This window comes from Alexandromys fortis, unplaced genomic scaffold (assembly GCF_014885135.2).
Source record: "Alexandromys fortis isolate MF-2015 unplaced genomic scaffold, M_Fortis_MF-2015_v1.1 scaffold_249, whole genome shotgun sequence".
Classification (NCBI taxonomy): domain Eukaryota; kingdom Metazoa; phylum Chordata; class Mammalia; order Rodentia; family Cricetidae; genus Alexandromys; species Alexandromys fortis.
In genome coordinates, this window is record NW_026068129.1 from 413072 (window position 1) to 434652 (window position 21581).

At 45.5% G+C, this 21581-nt stretch overlaps 1 protein-coding gene across 1 annotated transcript in view; it reads left to right on the forward strand.

Moving 5' to 3' along the window:
• Dcdc2c (doublecortin domain containing 2C) overlaps window positions 1–5136 on the forward strand; it is a 37817-nt gene extending 32681 nt beyond the window's left edge. Inside the window, exons 9-10 of the mRNA XM_050125939.1 lie at window positions 4520–4588; window positions 5074–5136. Of these exons, the coding sequence (XP_049981896.1) occupies window positions 4520–4588; window positions 5074–5136 (132 nt within the window). The remainder of the gene's footprint in view (window positions 1–4519; window positions 4589–5073) is intronic.
• Window positions 5137–21581: the final 16445 nt, after the last annotated feature.

Here is a 21581-nt window from a genome sequence, read left to right on the forward strand (position 1 = left end):
TCACAGTCAGGAAAAGTCACTAAGGAAGACTGAGATGATGGGTCTCATGAAGAGAAGGACAGTGCAGGATTCATGTTCCCTGCGGATTGCCTAATTAAAGGACATGTAATGGAGCTTTAGGGCTTTGGGGTTTCTAGGTGTGTAAAGCAGCTCAGAGGAAGCTAAGAAAGCCCCTGCAAGTATTGGCTGTAATGAACAGATCAAAGCGTAGAGTATCCATAATGCCTGCAGAGACCTTGGTCAGATGGAAGGTTCTAGAAGCAGCGCGTTCCGCTCATTGGGTGTGGTGAATATTCCTCTTCCCTCATCACCCCTCCTGCTCTCCTTAGCACACTGTCTCTGGTCTCAGGGTTGCTGGTTCAGTAGGTAGCCTCAGTTGTGTGGGGTGTACTGAGGCAATAGTGCTGTTGAGGAGAACAGAGTCTGTCTCATCTCAGTAGTGAGACGTTTTCTGAAGAACCCTTAGAAGACCTTCCTTGGGCTTCTCTTCTAGTCCCTCTCAAAGCCAGGCAGAGGCACCTAAGCCCTGATAGTCAGTTGTGGTTCACTTCTGGATCCCCTGAGAATTATGATGGACACTTAAAAACTAATTGCAGTTTAGTTTGTAAACAAAGAACAAGGTTGAAAAATGGCTCTGAGGTAGGCAGCTGCCACGTTAGTTCATTAGTGTTTATCTGTGCTCATGTATGCTTTTACACGGCAGGGAGGATGTCTGTCCTCCTGTGGCTTCTTCCCCAGGCTTTTAAACGTGTACTGACTGCTAAGAGCCTCGCAGGAACCTGACGCTTTAGGTTAACAAGGCGCTGTATCCCCCACCCCCATATTCAGCTTCCCCTACCCTTGAGATCCACCCTTCTGAAGTGTCCAAGTTGTAGACGAGCATGGATGGACTGGGAATTCTCATGATCTTAATAAAAACCTGGAGTCAGATATTAGGGGTGAAAGCTGAGCGATCAGAGGAGCAGAGCAGCCAGCCACTAGAGTTCTTGTCTCTATACAGTCCTCAGAGTGGAGGGGTCAAGATCCTGTCTCCACAAATCCTCAGACTGAATGGTGTATTCTGTCTCTATCTGCCATGTAGTTCTCTCTCCGCCCAGCCATATCCCTTCCTGTCTCTTCCTTCCTAGAGCTGGGATTGAAGGCGTGCAACTCCAAAGTACTGAAATTAAAGGCGTGAGCCATCATCATCCAGCTCTGTTTCTTTTGTGTAGCCCAGGGTGGCCTTGAACTCACAGAGATCTGTCTGCCTCTGCCTCCCGAGTGCTGGGATTAAAAGTGTGTGCCACCACCGCCTGGTCTCTATGGCTAACTAGTGGCTTAGCTCCATATTCTGATCTTCAGGCAAGCTTTACTTGTTAGAGCACAAACAAAATATCACCACACATGGACCCTACTTTGGCCTCACTACAGGGGCAACACCTGCTTCTCCAGCAGGTGCACAGCTGGCTTTTCCAGGGAGTGGCTTTTCTTCTTTTCTTTTCTTTTCTTTTCTTTTCTTTTCTTTTCTTTTCTTTTCTTTTCTTTTCTTTTCTTTTCTTTCTTTTCTTTTCTTTCTTTCTTTCTTTCTTTCTTTCTTTCTTTCTTTCTTTCTTTCTTTCTTTAATTTATTAAAGATTTCTGTCTCTTCCCCACCGCCGCCACCCCATTCCCACCCCCCCCCCCCAAAAAAAACCCCCACCCACGTCAGCCCAAAAAGCAATCAGGGTTCACTGCCCTGTGGGAAGTCCAAGGACCACCCACCTCCATCCAGGTCTAGTAAGGTGAGCATCCACGAAACTGCCTAGGCTCCCACAAAACCAATAGGTCCAGTAGAATCAAAAACCCATTGCCATTGTTCTTGAGGTCTCAGTAGCCCCGTGCACCCACACACTGAGACAATGGGATGTCCTATCGGGAACTCACCAAGGCCAGCTGGCCTGGGTCTGAAAAAGCCTGGGTTAAAACAGGTCTCACTGAACATAGCGGGAGTGGCTTTTCTTATCTTTGTTCTTTCCCCGTCACTTCATCTGGCTTCTGCTGCTGGTTGCTACGTGTGAACTCACATCCACACTCGGTCTGCTTAGCAGCTCTCCACACAGTGACCTTCGCTTCCTTCTGGAACCTCCAGCTACTCGTTTCCCTCAGAATATCTTTTTTTTTTCCCCAGCAAGTATCTTGCCGAACCAGCTGAACCGGAGCTTGATTTTCCTTCCTCTATGGTCGCTTCTTTCTAGGGTTCAGTGAAGGGTCCGGGCTGAGGCTCCTTTTCTCATTTGGTATCTACAGTGTCCCTTACATGTTAGGAAAATTCTGAATCACACATCTTTGGAGTCCTGCAGTCTTCTCACAGATTATTGCTGGCCTTGTGTCTGCCGTCATCCATACTGAGAGTGAGAACACAATTAGAATTTCTACTCGCATGTCCCATGTCCCCAGACATTGATCCCTGCCTGTCTCAGGGTATGCGTGATGCTCTGACCCATCCAGAGTTAAGGGGTGTTCCCAAGACTAACCTTTCAGCTGTTCCGTATCCAGATTGTACCATTGTTTCCCACTGTACGCGCCCAGAGCCAATCACTGTCTCCTGAGATCACCACTTCATATGGTGGCATCTCATGGCCAGGTCTTTGCACGCCTCCCGCTCTCTGCTCCGGGAGCGCTGTCTGAGAGCCCTGTGCTTCACCTGTAGCAAGTGTGCAGCACTTTGCAGTGCTGTCCTGGCTGCTGGCATGCACTTCGGGTTCCTTTTTTGTTTATTTGTATCCTCCATCCTTTTCATGTTAAGTTAAACATCGCTGGAGGCAGGCAGTCTTACACCGGCTTCCCCTCTATGCTAAGCACCGGTTTGTCCCCCTCTGTCCTGTGTGTCTTTGTCACAGCTGTAGCTCTGTATTCAAGCGCTGACAGTTTAATGAGTGTTCATCATCTCCAAACGACTCCAGCTTCTTGAGGATGTGTCTGTTTGCTCTCAAGATCTCTGGCATCTCTGACAGAGTGTGATGCAAAGTGGCAGGTGTTTTCTCTATGTTTATTGGATGGTGCTGGTCGTCACATCAGCTACCCTTTGAAATGTATTTTTAAAATGTAGTTTGAGCAGTACTTAAATATAGGATTAAGATTACTTTTCTATGAGATTGTAGGAATGCCACCCTAATGAGATTGAGACATTGGACACAAACCTGCATGTCTGTACGGCCACACAACTCCGCTCTAGCATGGTCCGGGTGAGCTGGCTGCAGCTGCTGGGTCCCCAGGACTCTTTGCTAAGGGTACATCTTTACCTACTCCTAGTTCGTTACCATTTTAGCTCATGTGTGCTGTACACCCAACTTTCCCCTGCCCGTGGTGGTGGCTTTGACTCAGCCTCCACGTTGCCGTCTCTCCTTTGGGATCAGGACAGCAAAGGGGACCGTCCCCCAGTGGGTGTCTTGTGTGATACTAGAATGAGCAGGGTTCTAGCTAGCCTCTGAGGATGTGTGGTGAACACGTGTAGCTCACTGCAGCCCTGTTAGCTTGTCTCAGCAGATGCAGCATTAAAATGCAAGTGGCCCAGTGACAGAACCCACTCAACTCTCCCTGAGTGGGGAGCACGTTTGGGACACTGGTTTAATTGGGTCACTGCCTCTCTCTGACACAGCAGGCCCTGAGACCTGGGAAGGACAAGAAAGCTGAGTGAGAGTACTCTGTTCTGAGGGGCTGAGGACAGCCAGACTGCAGGGGGTGCCTCTGGAGCAGAGAACAGTCCTTTGACTGGGGTCCCCATGTGTCCGCCAAGAGTTATGAAGGAACTACTGTTTGCTAACCAGTGGTACCTGGCATGGCCATGGCATTTTAAATGAATAATTATAAGTATTTATTGATGTATTTGTGTTCATATGGGAGGGTGTGTACTGGACACATCATGAACGCAGTGGTCAGCGGATATCCTGAGTATTGTCATCGTTCAGGTCATTTGTGAAGTATTTCTTCTGGGCCCCAGGCCGGTTGACTCAGGAACTTGTGGGGGAGTCTCCTGCCTCTTTCCCATCTCACAGTAGGAGGAGTTGGATTACAGATATGCACATGGGTGTCCAGGTTTCGTGTGGGTTATGGACATCTAAACTCAGGTCTCCCGACTTAAGCGGCAAGTGCTTTTAGTCACCGAGCTGTCTCCCTGGACCTTTGTTCATTTAATTTTGAGACTGGGACTTGCTAGGCTAGCCTTAACTTTTTCTGTAGCCCAGGCTATCCTCAACCTCATGATCTTTCTGCCTTGACCTCTTACGTTCTGGAATTATACCACCATGCCCTGCTCCTAGCATTTTTCTTTACATGAAAAGAATTTATAGAGATTCTCTCTAAAGATTTCTCCCTTTTCTTGGTGGAACTAAAGGTAAAAAATGTAGCAAACTGTTATGTTTTAGGAAAAAGCTCATCTCTCCCCTCCCAGTTGTGTCTATAGAACTGATCTAGAATTGCACGCTGGTTCGTGTGCTCTCTGCTTTTTTAGAGGAGTTTGGCTCTGGCTATGACTCAACTTAACAATGCATTTTCTCCCCAGGTACCAGCCGAAATTGTTAAGGAAATTGATGAGCTAGGCGGCAACAGCCCTGACCTGGAAAGTGGTGTGGTGAGTGGATTTTGTTTTCCTTATGATGGTAGGGTTCCAAGCCACCTTCTGTGATAGACTGGGCAGAACTCAGGGTTGATGGTAAGGGATCCGGGACCACAGGCTGGTCCCAGAGCACAGACGCATTTTGGCATGGAAGCGCAGTGTATTTTGGGAAGTCACGTGGGTAATAGTAGTCACCCGCAGTGTATTCTGGGAAGTCACGTGGGTCATTGTTGTTCTTCACTGTACTTCACTTGGTCGCATAAGCTTCCCTCCGGCAGGTTTTAGTGTACAGACAGGTCGGGGTGGTGACGTACAGCCGCTTCTGTGTGTGTAGCGTCCGTAATGAGACAGCCATCCCGTACCCACCAATGGGTGCTGTGTCTGTAGCCCCTGGCTGGGAGGTCAAGCTTTGTGTAGCTGCCTGCAGACGGCAGCTCAGGTCTGTGCAGCATACGGGGCTGTAGCTTTCTGCTTTTTTTTTTTTTTTTTTTCCTGTCCAGATTTTTGGGAAACGTCATTTGGGGAGGCAGTGTGTTCCAGGCTCTTTTGAGTCCAGGGGGTGACTGGTCTACTTAAGATGTGTACACTGGGAAAGCAAAATATACTTTCCATATATGATCATGTCACTAAGAAATGGATGGTTTGGCCGGGCGATGGTGGCGCACGCCTTTAATCCCAGCACTCGGGAGGCAGAGGCAGGCGGATCTCTGTGAGTTCGAGACCAGCCTGGTCTACAGAGCTAGTGCCAGGACAGGCTCCAATGCCACAGAGAAACCCTGTCTCGAAAAACCAAAAAAAAAAAAAAAATGGATGGTTTTGTTTTGTTTTTAATATTATTTTGTCCCTAAGTGTTTTTCAAAGTAGTTGGTTTCAGACACTTGGTCAGCCTGAGGGGAGAGTGAGATCTTGTCCCAGTCAGGCTGTTCGGACATAGTGCCCTCCATGACTGCAAACAAACACAGACTTCAGGGACAATCAGGGACAATGAGTGGGTGCTGAAGGTGCCCTATGCTCCCTGGCTCTCCACTCAGCTTGGCAAGTGGCCTTTGAAGGAAGGAGAAGGATCCACAGGACATTTGCTAGGTTTTATAAACACGCCAGAGCAGCTTGGGAATCTCAGAGTCAGAGAGAACGGCACCTTTGCGGAGTTCATCCTTCCTCTGTCTACAACCCTGAAGGCTTGGGTTTGGGGGTGGCTTTTAGCCAGAGGTGGTTACTGGAGTGGTCAGTAGAATGGGGATACTTTCAAACGAAGAGCAAAAGTTAACTTTAATTTCTCGGGTGTTACAGAGTAAGGCTGTTCTGGGAATGGGACCAATAATGAAGGGCGAGGATGAGGATGAGGATGAGGACGAAGGATGATGCCCCAGAGAATCAAAGGGTAAGGGTGAAAGCCCTGCGTGTTCCCACAGGGATCATAAGGAGACAGGAGATGGTGCTGTTGGGCTCATGCAGGGCTGCACACAAATTTTGAAAGCTCTCCGCACAGGTTCTTGGCACCAAGTTTGCCCTGTTGTGCTGACTCCCTGTGGAAATCTGTACAAGCCCCTAGGAGGGGTCTCATGTATTGGTAACCTGGTACTAGCCTATGGCAGATTTAATTTTAAAGAATGATTCAAAACATCCCCTTGAAGGTGAACAATATTGTTGGATTATCTGCAGATCTAAGCGCTCATCTTTAGAGAGCTTGGCCAAGACTTAAGCTTTGGGATGGGAGGTGGTAGAGAGCAGCCATTCCTACTGTTACTAAGCACTTGGATGGTGATGGGGGCAGTGCGTGGCAGGAGGGAACATGACTCCTTGAGTCACATTGACTCCTTAAGGCATGTATGATGAGAAAAAGGGAAAAACTTATGGAAAATACAACTTGTCAACACTTCAAAATTTCACAGTCTGCAATAAATGGATGGGACTCAGGATTTCAACCCAGATTCACACCAAAGTCCGAGTATTTATTCCCGGCAGTGAGCTGAAGTGGCGTTGGTTTCTCTTCTCAGAAGAGATATCTGCTGTCAGGTTTCACTGTCTGTTCCTCAGAGGCAGGACAGCATCAACTGCTTGGTGCTAGGTCTGAAGACATCCTGTTCTTCCAAGTCTGCATTCTCTCTCTTTGCTTCCCAGCAGGCCCTTCACAGGGATTGCCTCTGTTCTCTTTGCGTATTGGTATGAAACACCGCATAAACCTGTAAGCATTTGACCCCCAACTCCAGCCATGTGTTGGGAGGTTCTTAGTGATCTAGCATCTGTGTGCACTATAACAGCCAGTGATGATTCTGGGAGAGAAGCCACACTCTGCTGGCCTTCCCTGGCCAGCCAGCCACTGTGTTCCATGTCCACTTTCAATGACTCACTTGTACATTAGTTGATACATCTATTTTTAGGACATTTGAGATTGGCTACATTAAGTTCCTTAGACGTGTTGTTGCTGGCCTGGCCACTGTTAAGATGGGCTGTGACTCCCTTAAGCAGCTGAAATGGTCTCATTGCTTTATATGTCCACCAGACTAGCTTTTCTTTTTAAACATTCTTTTTATTTAATCTTTGTTTTTCACAACAGACACCCCAGTCTCATTTGTTTCCCGTCCCTGAGTATTTGCCCTCTGCCCTTGCAGCAAAGAGGGAAAATAATCTTATCCTGGAAGCTTCAGTGTGACATAGTCATGCAGTAAACCTTCTTGTCCATGTATCTTTACTTGCAAGTGTTCATTGCAAAGAGTCATTGTCTCAGACTGTCTCATATTCAGTTACAAAGCATCTGTGGATTTGCTCTGAGTTACCTATGACTAAGTCATTCATATTTAAATAGGCATACAATCCCAGAATAAAATGTTAGTTACCTCATGAAGCTGCAAGAGATATTGGTGGTATGAACAATGTCTTAAAATATATTTCTGATATTTGATTGTAGAATTTGTTGTTGTTTTTTTGGTGTTAAATATATAAACTTTTGATAGTTTTCAAGTGTTGAATTCAGTGGCATCGCTTACATTCATGGTGCTAGACACAATCTATTCCTAAGACAGTTTTACCCACCACACAGTCCGCCCTGGAAGCAGGCTCCCTCTCCTCTGACTCCTCCAGCTCTGAGGCTCAGCACTGGAGCCCTCGACACAGCCTCTGCCTGAAAGAGCTTTTCAGATGTGTTTGTTAGGATGAGATCCTTCTTAGGGCTCTACCCCAGGAGTTGTGAACAAGCATGTTCATCTAGTTATTCTATGTGTAAAACAAAAATAAATGAAACCTAGAGCCATGCTTCTGTGTGAGAGTTCTTCATCCTCAGGACCCTGTAATAGGATAAGCTGCCCTGACAACTTCCATGATCAGTACCGTCTCTATTATCAGAGTGGAACGTTACCAACAGTAACACGTGCGAAAAGCTGCCCTGACAACTTCCATGATCAGTACCGTCTCTATTATCAGAGTGGAACGTTACCAACAGTAACACGTGCGAAAAGCTGCCCTGACAACTTCCATGATCAGTACCGTCTCTGTTATCAGAGTGGAACGTTACCAACAGTAACACGTGCGAAAAGCCCTTCTGTGCTGTGGGGAATGAAATGTGTTCTTTGTCCTTTGACCTGTTGCAAATTTATGACTTTAGTTAAACTGGGTGAGTGCTACTAAACTCAGGGCAGGCTGAATGGTGTATGCATAGATCACATAAGACTGTGAAGATGGACTTAATTTCCCACCATTCTAATGAGCCTTCAGGCCAGCTCTCTATGTCCCCAGCATGTCTTCCCTGGCTCTCTATGTCCCCAGCATGTCTTCCCTGGCTCTCTAGACACCATTCCTCTTCTGCCTCCCCACCCCAGCCCTTACTAGAGTTATTTGTGTACCTGGACCATAGTGTATAGATGACCTACCGAGGCTTCATTCATGTCCTCATCTTTAGCTCTCTCCCCATTCCCAGGCACACAGAGGTAGCGGATCTTGAATCTGATGGGGAACTGGCAGATACTAGGAAACCCTTGAGTGGCCAGACAGCAGCATGGGCCAGTTGAAGGTGGAAAGACATAGAACTGGGCATTAGTCTCTAAATTCTGTGTGATTATCCCCAAAGACATAGTATATTTCTAGATGAAAAACCAGACATTTTGTCTTTGAAAAAGAGAATTAATGAAGTCAAAAGTTAACTAAAGCAAGGAAGAAAATACTTGTAATGCAAATTAAATTTCCTTAATTTACAAGAGCTCCTAAAGTCATGAACTCAGTGACAGACCAGTGAGAAACAGGCAGAGAGACAAGTGGGACACATACCGAGAAGACAGATTTCCAGGTTTTAATACACCCGTTTCAGCCCTAATTAAGAAAGAGTGAATAACCAATTGGGTGTTTCCCCCTTAACTCAAGTTGAAGATGTCCAATACTTAATATTTAGATTAATGATTTGTTACAGAATATCCTTGCAAGTAGCTGACAATATTTATGTAAATATAAATGCAGAAAAACTGTAGTACTTCTTAGAGTAGCTTGCGAATTAGCACAGCCTTTTAAAGGTTATATTTAAAAAGGTTAATGTTATGTGTATGTGTTTATCTGTGTAAGTGTTTGTGCACAGGAGTGTAGTGCCTGTGAAGGTCAGAAGAGGGCATCAGATCCCCTGGAGCTGGAGTTGCAGAAGGTTGTGAGCATCCTGACATGGGTGCTGGGAACCAAATTCTGGTCCTCTTTAAGAACAGCAAGAATTAATTCGTAATCCCTGAGCCATCTCTCTAGCGCCTGAGTGCAGCCTTTCAGAAGGGGAGTGTTACTTTTTATTAGAATTAAGTCTGCACACATCTTTCCTGGCCATCAAAATGATAGCTAGGGGTTGCCCTCCAGTATTAATTAGCAACAAATGACAGAGACAGACGAGTAATCACCCCTGGGAGCTGGCTAATTTGTGATTCTGCCGTCGGATGGAAGACCAGATGACCATGAAAACTGTAGGTGGATCTGGACCCTATAGAAACGTGGTAGCTCTCGGGTTAACTAAGCAAAACCAAACCAAAATGCAACAGAACAGGAGGTGGTTCCCTTTGTGTGGCTGTGAGCACACCAGGGAGGACAACCCAGGGAGAAAGACTTGGGTGACTCTGGGTTTCAGAGGCTCTCAGCCCATCACGGCAGGGAAGGCACAGCCTGCATCGGGAAGCAGAGAGGAGGCTGGAACCTGGGCAGTGGATAAGTCTAGGACTAAGCTCCTAGACTCCAGAGCTTCCCCAGACAGCCCCACCAACTGGAGACTAAGTCTGTAGGGGAATATTTCACACTCAAACCCAATACACATCTAACATACTGTAGATAAAAAAAAAAAAAAAACCAAACCATTTAGAAGAGTATAGTGCTGAGCGAAAAGGGAGGAGGGATCAGGAGGAACAGGGCAAGGGGGTAGCAGCCTGGAGTGGGCTTGGGACTTTGCATGAAAATCGGTGGTATTTTTGATGAGGAAGAATTCGAGGTGAGAGGAGACCAGGAGAGGTTAAGGGTTTGTTTGTTTGTTTGTTTATTTATTTATTAAGGATTTAGTCTCTCTCTCTCTCTCTCTTTGGATTTAGTCTCTTGCAGATACTTGACCACTTGTTTTCATTTTAATACTAGGAAAAGGAAGTGGAAAGACTTTACGAAGATATCGACAGAAAGGTTTGTATTAACACACTGTAGTTCTGTGTTTCCCATGCGGGAGACAGGATGCTCCATGGACCCTCAAATCTATCAGGTGCTTTTTAGGGATGCAAGTTCCTTACCTGTCAGAAATCCTGGCCCAGTTCTTTGGGTTGGACAACAAAGTCAGAGGAAAAGAAATCCCCCCCTCCCCGGCAGATGCTGTCTGCTGTGAAGACAGAGCCTCCGGGGACCCCTCTCTTTGTGCCTTCCCTGGGGAGGCACACTGAGATGTGCTATGAGGCGGTCACTGCAGCTGTGCACTCTGAGGGGAGTGTCCCCTTCTCTGGGTGTGCACGGAGACCCCAGACACGCAGCGTTCCCACTCATCTTCAGCTCAGCAGCGCTCTGTGTTAAGTATTATCGTGATTGTTAGGTGAGGCTTGGTCATGACTCTTGGTCGAGTATGTATAATTTATTCTGCTTACCCTTTGGTTCACTTGGGCTGTTCATCGCTTCGTAGAGAACACGGGACATGCATGGAGATGTGAAGGTCAGTTATGGAATCAAGCTAACACAGGTCAGATGTGGCTCAGCCTAGAGCCGTAAGTGGAGTCCACGCTTGCCAGGATGGTGGCTATGGGAACACCTTAAAAGCCCCAAGCTCTGATTTCTCCTCTGTTCAGATCTGATTGCTTAATGGTAACAAAATCCAACTCCAGAGTATTCATAAAACCTTCTCAGCGCCGATGTTTTCATCGTCTTAACCGATTTGTAGAGGGGTCTCCCGAGTGCTGGACTGGGTGGCTCCATGAGCAGCAGTCTCTGTGGATTATAACATCAGACGGTCATGCTAGGCATCACGGGTGTGCCGTGCCTGCCCTTCCGTAGGCGTCACTGCGGCGTGATTTCCCCTGTGCACTTTGCACTTTAATGACCATTTTCCATGTTTGCAGGCCTGAGGGTCCATGAGACATGGACTTGAAGGTCCTGTAAGTATGTTCTCAGTGTTTAAGATGGCGCTTGCGTGATGGCCCATGAACCATTGTTAAGCTGCACAACCTTTTGTGTACCCCTGCTTTAAGTCAGGCTGGTGGTCATTAACTCCCGAGTTAAAATCAGGGCATCAGCTCTGTTATGTGTCACCCCTGCCTGGGGAAGAGTGGTCCACCTTCCAACAGGGCTGGAAAGACAGCTGTGTACACAGCGATTCCCCATCACCATAAATGAAATCTGGTTTAAATGTCAAGCTAGCCTTTGGGAAATTCATCACTTGTCTGGCATGTGTGTTATTTGCTCTTTTAATAAGAAAGAAAAAAGCCCAATGTAATGAAAAGATTCAGCACCCTGGAGGTAGAGCCTCCTGAGTTCAAGAATAGTTTGGTCTACATAGTGAGTTTCAGGGCAACCAGAGGTACAAAGTGAGATACTGTCTCACAACAAAACAACCAAACACCCCAAAAGATTCCAGGTTCAGAGTAGCATGGAATGTGGGTAGTTCTGCCCTTTTGAGCTTTAGTTTCTCTGTCTATAAAAGGGGGATAAGTACTATGTGATGAAGCCGGTCCACATTTCCACATGGGGTGAATCGTGAGTAATTGATGTTTGTCACAGCCCCATCAGGAGGAAAAACAGACTAGGAAAGCGGGGTGTCAAGTGTCCAGCACTAATTCCTCTGCCCATAGCCTGGTTTTCCTTCACTTGGAAGCTGTTTGTGCTTTTGCACGTGCTTCAAGATTGTCTCTATTTTCTCCTTCCTTCCTTCCTTCCTTCCTTCCTTCCTTCCTTCCTTCCTTCCTTCTCTTTCTTTTTTAAAATGGTGTTTTAAAAAAGATTGCAAGAATCTGTTTTACAAATGTAGGCTGGACTTGGAGGTAGATGCCTGTAATACTAGCATTTGGGAGGCTGAGGCAGCAAGATCTCAGCTTCCATGCCAGGATGGGCTGCATAGTGAAGCTGTTGCCTCAACAGGAAAAAAAAAATAAAAAGACCAACCACTCAAAAAATTGAGAAACAAAGCAAAGAAGACCTTACTCCCTAATTCTGTGAACTAACATTGATGGCACTTTCAGTGTTTTAAATCTCATTCCTGATAAACTTTGGAATGTAGTTGTTTGAGATGGTTTGATTTTGCTAGAGAGGGTTTATTCATCTCAGGGGCGGCGGTAGAGACAGATTCACAGTGGACCGTGCTGGCAGATCCCTCCCAGGGCATCTTACAAGTGTTCCACGGCGTCACCCATTCTGACATTCTGGGTGAGGACTATAAGGAGGTAGTTTCAGGTTTTGTATTGAACAAGTACTCAGTTTGATTTTTTTGTGGCTTTTTAAAAATAGTTATAGTTAAATTCAAGAGAGAAACTGAAAAAAAACAAAAAAAGGAATCAGAGTTGAAAACAAATGACCAAGCTGTAAATCATGAATCTAAATGCTAGATCATTCTACTTCCAGAACTTTCTAGAACATGCTACCAAACCCTGGATGGCCCTGGGCATAAAGGCTTTTGCTTTTATCATATGATAAAAGCTGAATCCTTTCTGATATCTGAGCATCCATGGTTGCCATAGTGACAACTTCAGGTGCAAAGAACAAAGGAGGTGGAAAGATAATTGTGCATGTTTTGAAGAGACGTTAAGATCAACTACAAATAATTATGATGAGAAACAAGAGCTGCCAGCTGAAACAGAGCACCAGCACGAGCTTATTAGCTCCCTGGAGAGGCACATTTTATAAGCTTGATGGCACCACGAAGCCTCTATAAATGTATGCTCGGACTAATGCCGAAGCTGTTTTATGTTCAGGGTATTTCCAGTTTTCTGGAAGAATACCAGTTTCATCTCCTTTAAGCATCTATCTTCTGGTATATCCAGAAACAAGTGTGGAAAATCGTCAAGCAGCGCGTAGGTACATGGCTGTTATCAGATATGCCCCTTGGGATATTTTCAAACTTAAAACATGTACATGCAGTCAACACTTGTGTTTGAAATCTTGGCATCCAAATTGAAATGTTTAGAATGTGATGTAAGTCTAGAATCTTCTCTCGGGTCAGGTCTGGCAGTGGTGTGCCGAGCAGAGGGTTACTTGTCAGAATCTGAAGAGAGCATCCTCTCCAGCATGGGTTGTGACTTCTCTATGAGGGGTTAGCGTATTCTGGCGAGTTCATAACCTGATCTTGCAGCCCAAGAAAATTCTGCCGTGAGAGCTGGGCTGTTGAAGTAGAGAAACAGAGCCAGGCAGGCAGTGGGTGGGTGTGTAGCTAGGAGATGGCTGGTTCTGCTGTGCAGCCGTGTGCAATTTCCCACAGAATGTCACATGTCCTTTTTCATCCTGATTTCCTGACTTTTTTGAAGGAGTCTGGTTTCCCAATTCCCTTGAAGTAATGCCTTGCCGTACATTGCCAGTTGTCACACTCACTTGACTTAGGTCTACTTCTCTGGACTAATTGTTAAGCATCTCCCCATCCCGTGTCTTTGTTTCAAGCACCTCCTCTCTGAGGAAATGTGTGGTGTCAACATCCCCAGCCTTGATCCCCTCCATTTCAATGCTGGCGCGATCAGGCTCTTGCCATCACACTGCCTTGTGTTTAAGTTTCAGGGGCTTTGTTGAACGCCCCCCACTTGCCTAGAAAGGCCACTTCTTTGTGCCCGGGCAACCCTTTCCTCAGGTTTCTCTCATTCCTTGCCAAATACGTAAACAAATAAGAACCTGGTTAATGAAGTTGGAGAATCTAGGGTTTAGCATTCAGAGTCAGAGGGGGCTTTAGACTTTCAAAGCTGATCATCTGTTTCACAGTGTAGAACCTAAGAATCTTCAGAACCACAATTAGACTCAAAGTCTTTGCCATAATGGCAAGAAAATGAAAAAATAGGAATTGTGGTGATAGGGCCGGAGGGGACGGCTCAGCAGTTAAGAGCGCTTGGTGCTCTTGCCAAGACCTGAGTTCAGTTTCTAGTATCTGTGCCACATGGTCACAATAGCCTGTAGCTCTAGCCCCTCTTCTGGCCTCTTTAGGGACCGCCAAGTACACACACTCACATACACACACACACTCACATAAACACACACTCACATACACACACACACTCACATACACACACACTCACATACACACACTCACATACACACACACACTCACATACATACACATTCTAACACATACACATTCACATTCACACTCACATACACACACACTCACATACACACACACTCACACACTCACATACACACTCACATACACACACACTTACATACATACACATTCTCACACATACACACTCACATACACACACTCACATACACACACACTCACGTACACACACACTCACATACACATTCTCACACATACATACTCACATACACACACATACACTCACAACACACTCACACAATGCACTCACACACATACACACACATACACACACACTCAAATAAATCAGTCTGATACTGTGGGTGACTTGGATACAGGACTCATGGTTTATAACCAGCAACATGAATCATGCTTAAACGATGTAATGTACTTTAATGAACGGTGAGCTAAGGACACTTGATGGGGGGGCTCCTTCTCCTGCAGCTGCCATTGCAGGTCCTGCTTGGTCTTCTTTCTGAAGTAAATAAAATGAGTGTACAAATCCCTAACTGATCTACTCTTGTCCACTTAATGGTCAGCAGAGGCCTGTCATTTAATTGACACCGCCAGCAATGCCGATAAGGCCGGTGTCCTTTTTGGATCCAGCATTGTTTCTGACTCAGGGTTTTTGTGATAAAATGAACATGGCATTGACTCTTCAATTGATTTTTAAAATTCATTACCTACCCACAGTCCTTTCTGTGTTTCCCTCTTCATTATCTTGATGCTACTCTGTAACCAGCACTAGCTGTTTTATCGCTTCCCAAAGAGACAGGGTCAATGTTGATGGACACTGGGTCTGGAGAGCTAAGCACAAGCCATCAACAGTGCTAAGTGGGAGGATGAACTAAATATCAAGTGAGGGGACTTTCGGAGAAATACAGGATTCTAGAAAATTTAATGTAGATTCCTCCAGACTTGGGAGATCCACTTGGGTAAGTAAAAGGAAAAGATCTCACTTTCGTCTGAAGAGGACGGTTACCTCCATCTCAGGCTGGATAGTACTCGGCCGTAAAGCCAGGGAGGAGCTGACGTCTTAGGACAGTCTGTCTTGTCCCGTGGTGAGCTCTATGGAAGCAGTCTCATGTCCCTGAAATCCAGGAATCACAATGAGGGAGGCACGCGAGGAGATGCAGGGTAAGCAGGTCTGGGTGTAGAGAAGTAGCAGGTGGAAGGCCGTGGACTGTATCCCAGTTTTCCCACTTCACTCGTCACCGTGAGCCCCTATGCTTTGGGTCTCCAGCAGAGGACTTCAATTCTCATCCTGTCTTCTGTCCTCAGTGTAACCAAATTCCCCTCCCAGCGCCACTGAGATCTGAGGGTGCTTAGTACATCTTCTACCCCTATAGATGTTTGTTTTTCATGGTCGAACCAGTGGTTCCATCCCCAGCCCTGGCCAAGGGCTTGCCCTCCTCTATTCTAAGAGCCATCTTCCTCTCCAAACCTTTACCTCTTGGCTGAGGGCTGGTGGAGGCAATGCTTTTAGGGCCGACTGCTCCTGGCTTTCTCTGGACCTTAGATTTCTTCCCCATGTGTTTTCTGACCCTGACATTGGGAAAGGGAAGGAAACAAGACTGAGCCTAATGCCTAGGGGGGCACCTACTCGTCAATGGCTTTTGCATTTTTCTCATCCCCAGAATTATCTGTTATAGCAAGTTGATTTTAAGTTGAATAGAATTCTTATTTATTTCAGGCCATCTTTTGGGAAAGAGACGATGAGCAAACTTTCAGAGTGTAGCCTTGGTACCTCCCAGAGAATGGGAGCAGGTTGAAGCATTTTGTAGAATTTCATAATGGCTTGGGATGCCTGAGTATCAAGAGTGGGAGCCGGGAAGCCAGGAAGCCAGGTAGACAGACATGGTCCCCTCTGCATCCATTCACCCCGGCATCATACTCTGTTCTTATCTGGATAGGTGGCCATTGTACCATTCTTCTACCTCAGAGTGACAGGGTCTCATTAAAAACATGGTCACTTAGAGCACAGCCATTGCAGCTGCAGTAGCAAAGAGTGAGTGGTTTGTTTTGACTTTGCTTTCTCTCACAAAAATGTATAAATCAGTTTAAATGATAAGAACATCCTCGCCCACTTAGGATGTTTCCCTAAGGCAACAGATGGGCTGTGCTTTAGGTTCATATGACTTGGATGTGACCACAAATACGATATCTGTACAAAAAGCTAACACTTCCTATATCCACTTTGAGGAAGGGCTAATGTGTGGTCTTGATCAACCGTCTACGCTACTCTTCAAGCTACTTTTAGGAATATTTACTATTTAGTTATCCTACATTGACAGTCAGTATTGAAGAAAAATACCTTTTCCCACAAGCAGTTTAGACAAAAGGGGTGAGGAGAGATGCATTGACTGACTGACCGGGTTGTGTGGGAGCCTCTCTGTCCGCTCGGCATTTCTCTCCTGAAGCAAGATGCTGTTCCCCAAGAGGAGGCAGAGATGAGCGACAGACAGCAGGAGGCATGTGTGACTCTACCTCAGTTCACTGCTCCGCTGGACTGGGCTTCTGTGCCATGTCCACCCAACCAGGTTTGTTCATTTACAAGGCTGTCTGCCTGATGTTTGAGAAAAGAAACCCATGGGAGTGCGGAGGAGATACTGACAAAGATAGCTCACATTTTCTGCCTCAAGACAGAACGAGTTAAAAATCGAGTCTTCAAAAACAACTTTTGAAACATCGAGAAATAATGTTGAGGCTGGAGAGATTCAGCTCTTAAAGGCCAGGCTCACAACCAAAAAATATAAGAAAGAATTTTGCATCTTGCTTTACTCAGCAGTATCTTCCATAGGTTGGTAAATACTCCAGGCACAGCACTTCCCCAGCCCGCAGATGTATTTGGGGCCAGGTAAAATGCTACTAAATTCCCCTATTTCCGTGAGCGTTGGGACCTGAGCATTTCAATATGCCTGTCACTCCTGTATATATGTGTGATGCCCACTCCATGCACGGAAGCTACTACCTGATGGGCCTTAGTGTGCCTGGAGTCTACAATCCCTGAGTCAGATCAAGGTCATCCTCAGCTGCATATTAGGCCAGCATAGACTACGGGAAACCCTGTATTTATAGCTAGGGGGTAAGGGGGAGGGGTCTAGAATGGGAACAAAGAGAGAAAGAAGGGGAAACTCTCATATAGCCATTTAAATTGAACCCATATCAAGTAAGTGGATTTTTAATGCTGCCTCCATCACCTCTGGACTTCAGACTCCAGATGTGTCAACTTCAACACTAGTTTGAGTAGTAGCCCAATACTCACCATGGCTCCCGGGTCTTCGTGGGCCGAGGCTATGCCACTGGACTTTCTTATTTGGAGACTTCCAGCTTCCTAGATTGAACAACTGCTGGTTCCTATAGCTCTCAGATCTATGGCCGCTGTGGAACTAGCTTTTTTTTTTCACGTAAAGGAATCTAATAAAACCCCTCTTATAATTCTAAACCAACCAACCAACCAACAAACAAAAAAGAAAACTTTTGAGCCAGAATCCACATGGAAATATCTCTTTGTTAATTTAAGCAGTGCAATGCGGAAGCCATTAGTAAAATTCTTGTGCAACTGAAGTATCTTAAGACAACTGCAACTATCTAGTGTACGTTATGGGTTCAGTATCCATCTACAGCAGCATTCTCATCCTTCCTAACTCTGTGGCCCTTTAATACAGTTCCTCATGTTGTGGTGACCCCCAACCATAAACGTATTTTGTTGCTACTTCATAACTCTAATTCTGCTACTTTTATGAATCATAATGCTGAATCATAATGCCACTATCCAATGTGCAAGGCGTCTGATACGGGACCACAAAGGGGTTACAGCCCACAAGTTGAGAACCACACTGATCTCCGGTGACCGGACCCTGTGTCAACACAGTAAGAAGTGGTCAGCTATGGATTTGGTCACCTGATTTCCCTGTCATTGAGCTTCTCAGAGTCAAAGGTCATGCCACAGGTCGGGGCATGCTGTAGGGAGGCCGGCCAGCCTGTGTGAGAGGGGTTTGAGAAAGAGCAAGAGATTTTGAGCTTGTGCTTTTCACTGGCTAAGAATTCACCGAGTAGTTTAGACTGGATCACCGTAGAGCCCTGGGAATCTACCCCTTCCCAGCACTGTGATTACAAGCGTGCACGATGCTTTGCTTTTTCTGTGGTTGTGGGAGTGGAACTCAGGTCCTTTAGTGGCAAGCAATTTACTGAAATATCGCCCCAGAACCGATGGTAAACACTTTGAAGTAGTGCTCCTCACACACGTCTATCAGGTCTCTTTGTCCTTATAAACCCTGATGAGGATTCATACAGCTTTTGTGGGTTGTATCTTTCAGTAGTTGCTATGTCAGGAATTAAAAATGAGAAATTCGGCTACTCAGAAGGCTGAGGCGAGCGCATCAGAAAATTAAGATCTATAAAATAAATTTTAAAATATTGTTTATTCTGGAGCCAAAGATGAGTGTCCATGGCCCAGAGACACAGATTCAGGCTATCCCAAACACTATGGCCTGATGTCGTAACAGCTTCATGAAGCATCTTCAAATACATTGGTGGGAACGTCAGGTGGGTAGGGCACAGTGAAGCAGGAAGTCATGGCTGTGGATCAGACGTTCTGTGATAGCATCCTCAGCCTTTGGTGAGTCAAAGCTCAGAGATCTGATTGTCCATTCTAAATGGGTTTTACCTGAGAGTCACAAGGATGCTTGGTCAAACATAGAGATGGGCAATGAATATCAAGTTTTTCTTTTTCAGGAGGGGGATCTAAAAATAGGTCCAGATAACTTGGCTCCAAGGCTTAAAATAAACATTATAATAATGTCTGGTTGTGTAACTTAGTAGTAAAATACTTGCCTGGCCTTTGAGATTTAGACTTCAGTAGCAAAGAATCAAAACAACACAATAACACCCCACCCCACCCAACACAACACAAAACAATCCAGGACCCAAAGACTTTAACAAGATATATCAGTTCACTCATTTAAAATTAAGAATTACCAAATTCACTGTAATAGAGTTTTAATGAAAAACAGCTCTTTTTCCACGAAGAGTCAGTAAGAACACAAGTACTATCATCTTCCATTTTTGGCACGTGTCTTTGGTTCATGGAAGGAGGAAGCAGTTTCTTGTGTCCATCTGCATCAGTCAACTACAATAGCCTAAGAGTATCCAGCCTCATGCAGGAATGTCCTTGGGAAGAGAAATGCTTAAAAGGCCTTCTGGGTGCTTGTGGGCATTCTTGGTGCCATGCCCAAGCTTGACACACAGTAGTTTTTTTTAAAGGTTAGCTGCAGTGTGAACCAGAAACCACATCCATGAACTTTTGTTCTATAATTAAAATCCATTCTTTTTTTTTTTTTTTTTTTTTTTTGGTTTTTCGAGACAGGGTTTCTCTGTTAGCTTTGGTGCCTATCCTGGCACTAGCTCTTGTAGACCAGGCTGGCCTCGAACTCCCAGAGATCCACCTGTCTCTGCCTCCCGAGTGCTGGGATTAAAGGTGTGCGCCACCACCGCCTGGCTTAAAATCCATTCTTAAGTGTTATGGTTTGAGTGGATTATTACTCATGCTTGGTTTTGTACCACAGTGCATTGGTCATTTGAAAAACACTGGCCCAGTGAGTCGTGCAGATGATAACACATTAATTACATGGTACTGAAAAGCTACACACATGTTAGTATTTCTGTCTATAACCAGAGAAAAGAGTTTTAGCTTTGAGAGAGATGTCAAACACACAAGAATATTCTAAAAATTCTTTTCTGCTTTGAACACTCAAATGTTATTATTGGGCACAAACACTGTTTTCATTGACAACCTCAATTTGTTGGAGAAAATGCCTGCCTAACTCTCACGTGGGCACGTATAGCTTGCTATTCATTCTGTTCTGTTGGTATACCATCCATTGAACCGTGTGGTCAGCTTATGTGCTTTTCCTTGGGTTGACTGTGGTGGATGCATAGCAGAACCACTTTGCATGGGTTTTTCATTTAGGTACACAGAGTACTAAGAGGAATGGTCTGGAGGCCAATATTTAATGAAAACAATAGTTTTATTCCAAAATTGCCAGTACACATCAGTGAGGGCCCTGTGGGGAAGCCATGGCTTGATCTCTCCAGATGCTCATGGGCCTTGTGTCCCATCACCTGCTCAAGAAACTGTTCCTACTATTATGAGCAGGGTTTGACCTAGCTGACCCCCTGTGTGGTCCTGTGAACTCCTAAGGAGCTGTGCATGACGCTAAGAAGTGAAGTTGGTGATGACGATGGTAGTATGAGGTTGTCGGACTACAACATCATGATGTCAGTGTTACAGTGCCGAGCTGGAGGGCAGGGGCCCTGTGAGTGTTCATTAGCCTAGGTTTTCTCACATCCACCATGTTCTTTTCATTGACGTTACTTAATAATGGAACCTATCTATCATCCATCACCATTCAGATGATCTCTAGCATTTCCATTTGATATTTAATAGTTCGTTCTCTTTGGTGGCATTTCCCATTCATTAACGCATGGTATTTACTTTTCTATTAAAGCAGGGTGTGGGACTTAAAGAGATGGAGCGCAAATATGTCATCCTGGGTGCTGTGCAGTCTCTACTTAACTCTTCATCTCTGCTGCTAGGGGCAAGGGCCCACAGGCAGTGGGAAGAGATGGTGTGGCATGCTCCAGTAGAACAAGCAGGCAACCAGGCTGCAGGCTAGACTGGCCACAGGCTGCCTTCTGCTTGCTCCCGCAACTGTAGCTAATACTCCATGAGTGCTGTCTAGAGTCCTCTCTTGGATGGTCTCAGGATGCAGGACACATCAGTATCTGGTCCCATGGGTGGTTTTGTGACTTCTCGGTGGGTAGTTTTTTTTCCTTTTGCATCTGTTTGAGAAATTTTGCTTAAAATCTTAAACTCACACGTTTAAACACATCTTGGCAAACATTTTTTTTTTTTTGGTGGTGAAATGCCTAAAAATGAATATTTTGGATGTTATGGCCCTCAGCAGCAGCTCTCAGTTCCTCAGCTCTATTGAGTGTCAGACACTGATGCAGATAACGTGTGAGCTTATCTATCCTAAGAAATAATCATGTGCAAAAGCAGATGTAGGGCTGGACTTGACATACAAGGCTGTACAGACTGAGGCTGGCAGTACCTCTGCCATAGAACACGGCCACCTCCTCTTCCATTACGCCCTCAGAAGGGCCTTGCATCAGCACAGACAGGAGGTTAGTTCAGTGCTGTTGTTGCTATGGTTACTCAGCTATTACCTTGTGCCCAGTGCATGCCTGGTTTTCAGGGAGATATATTATCAGTAGTCCCAGCCCATCTTCAGC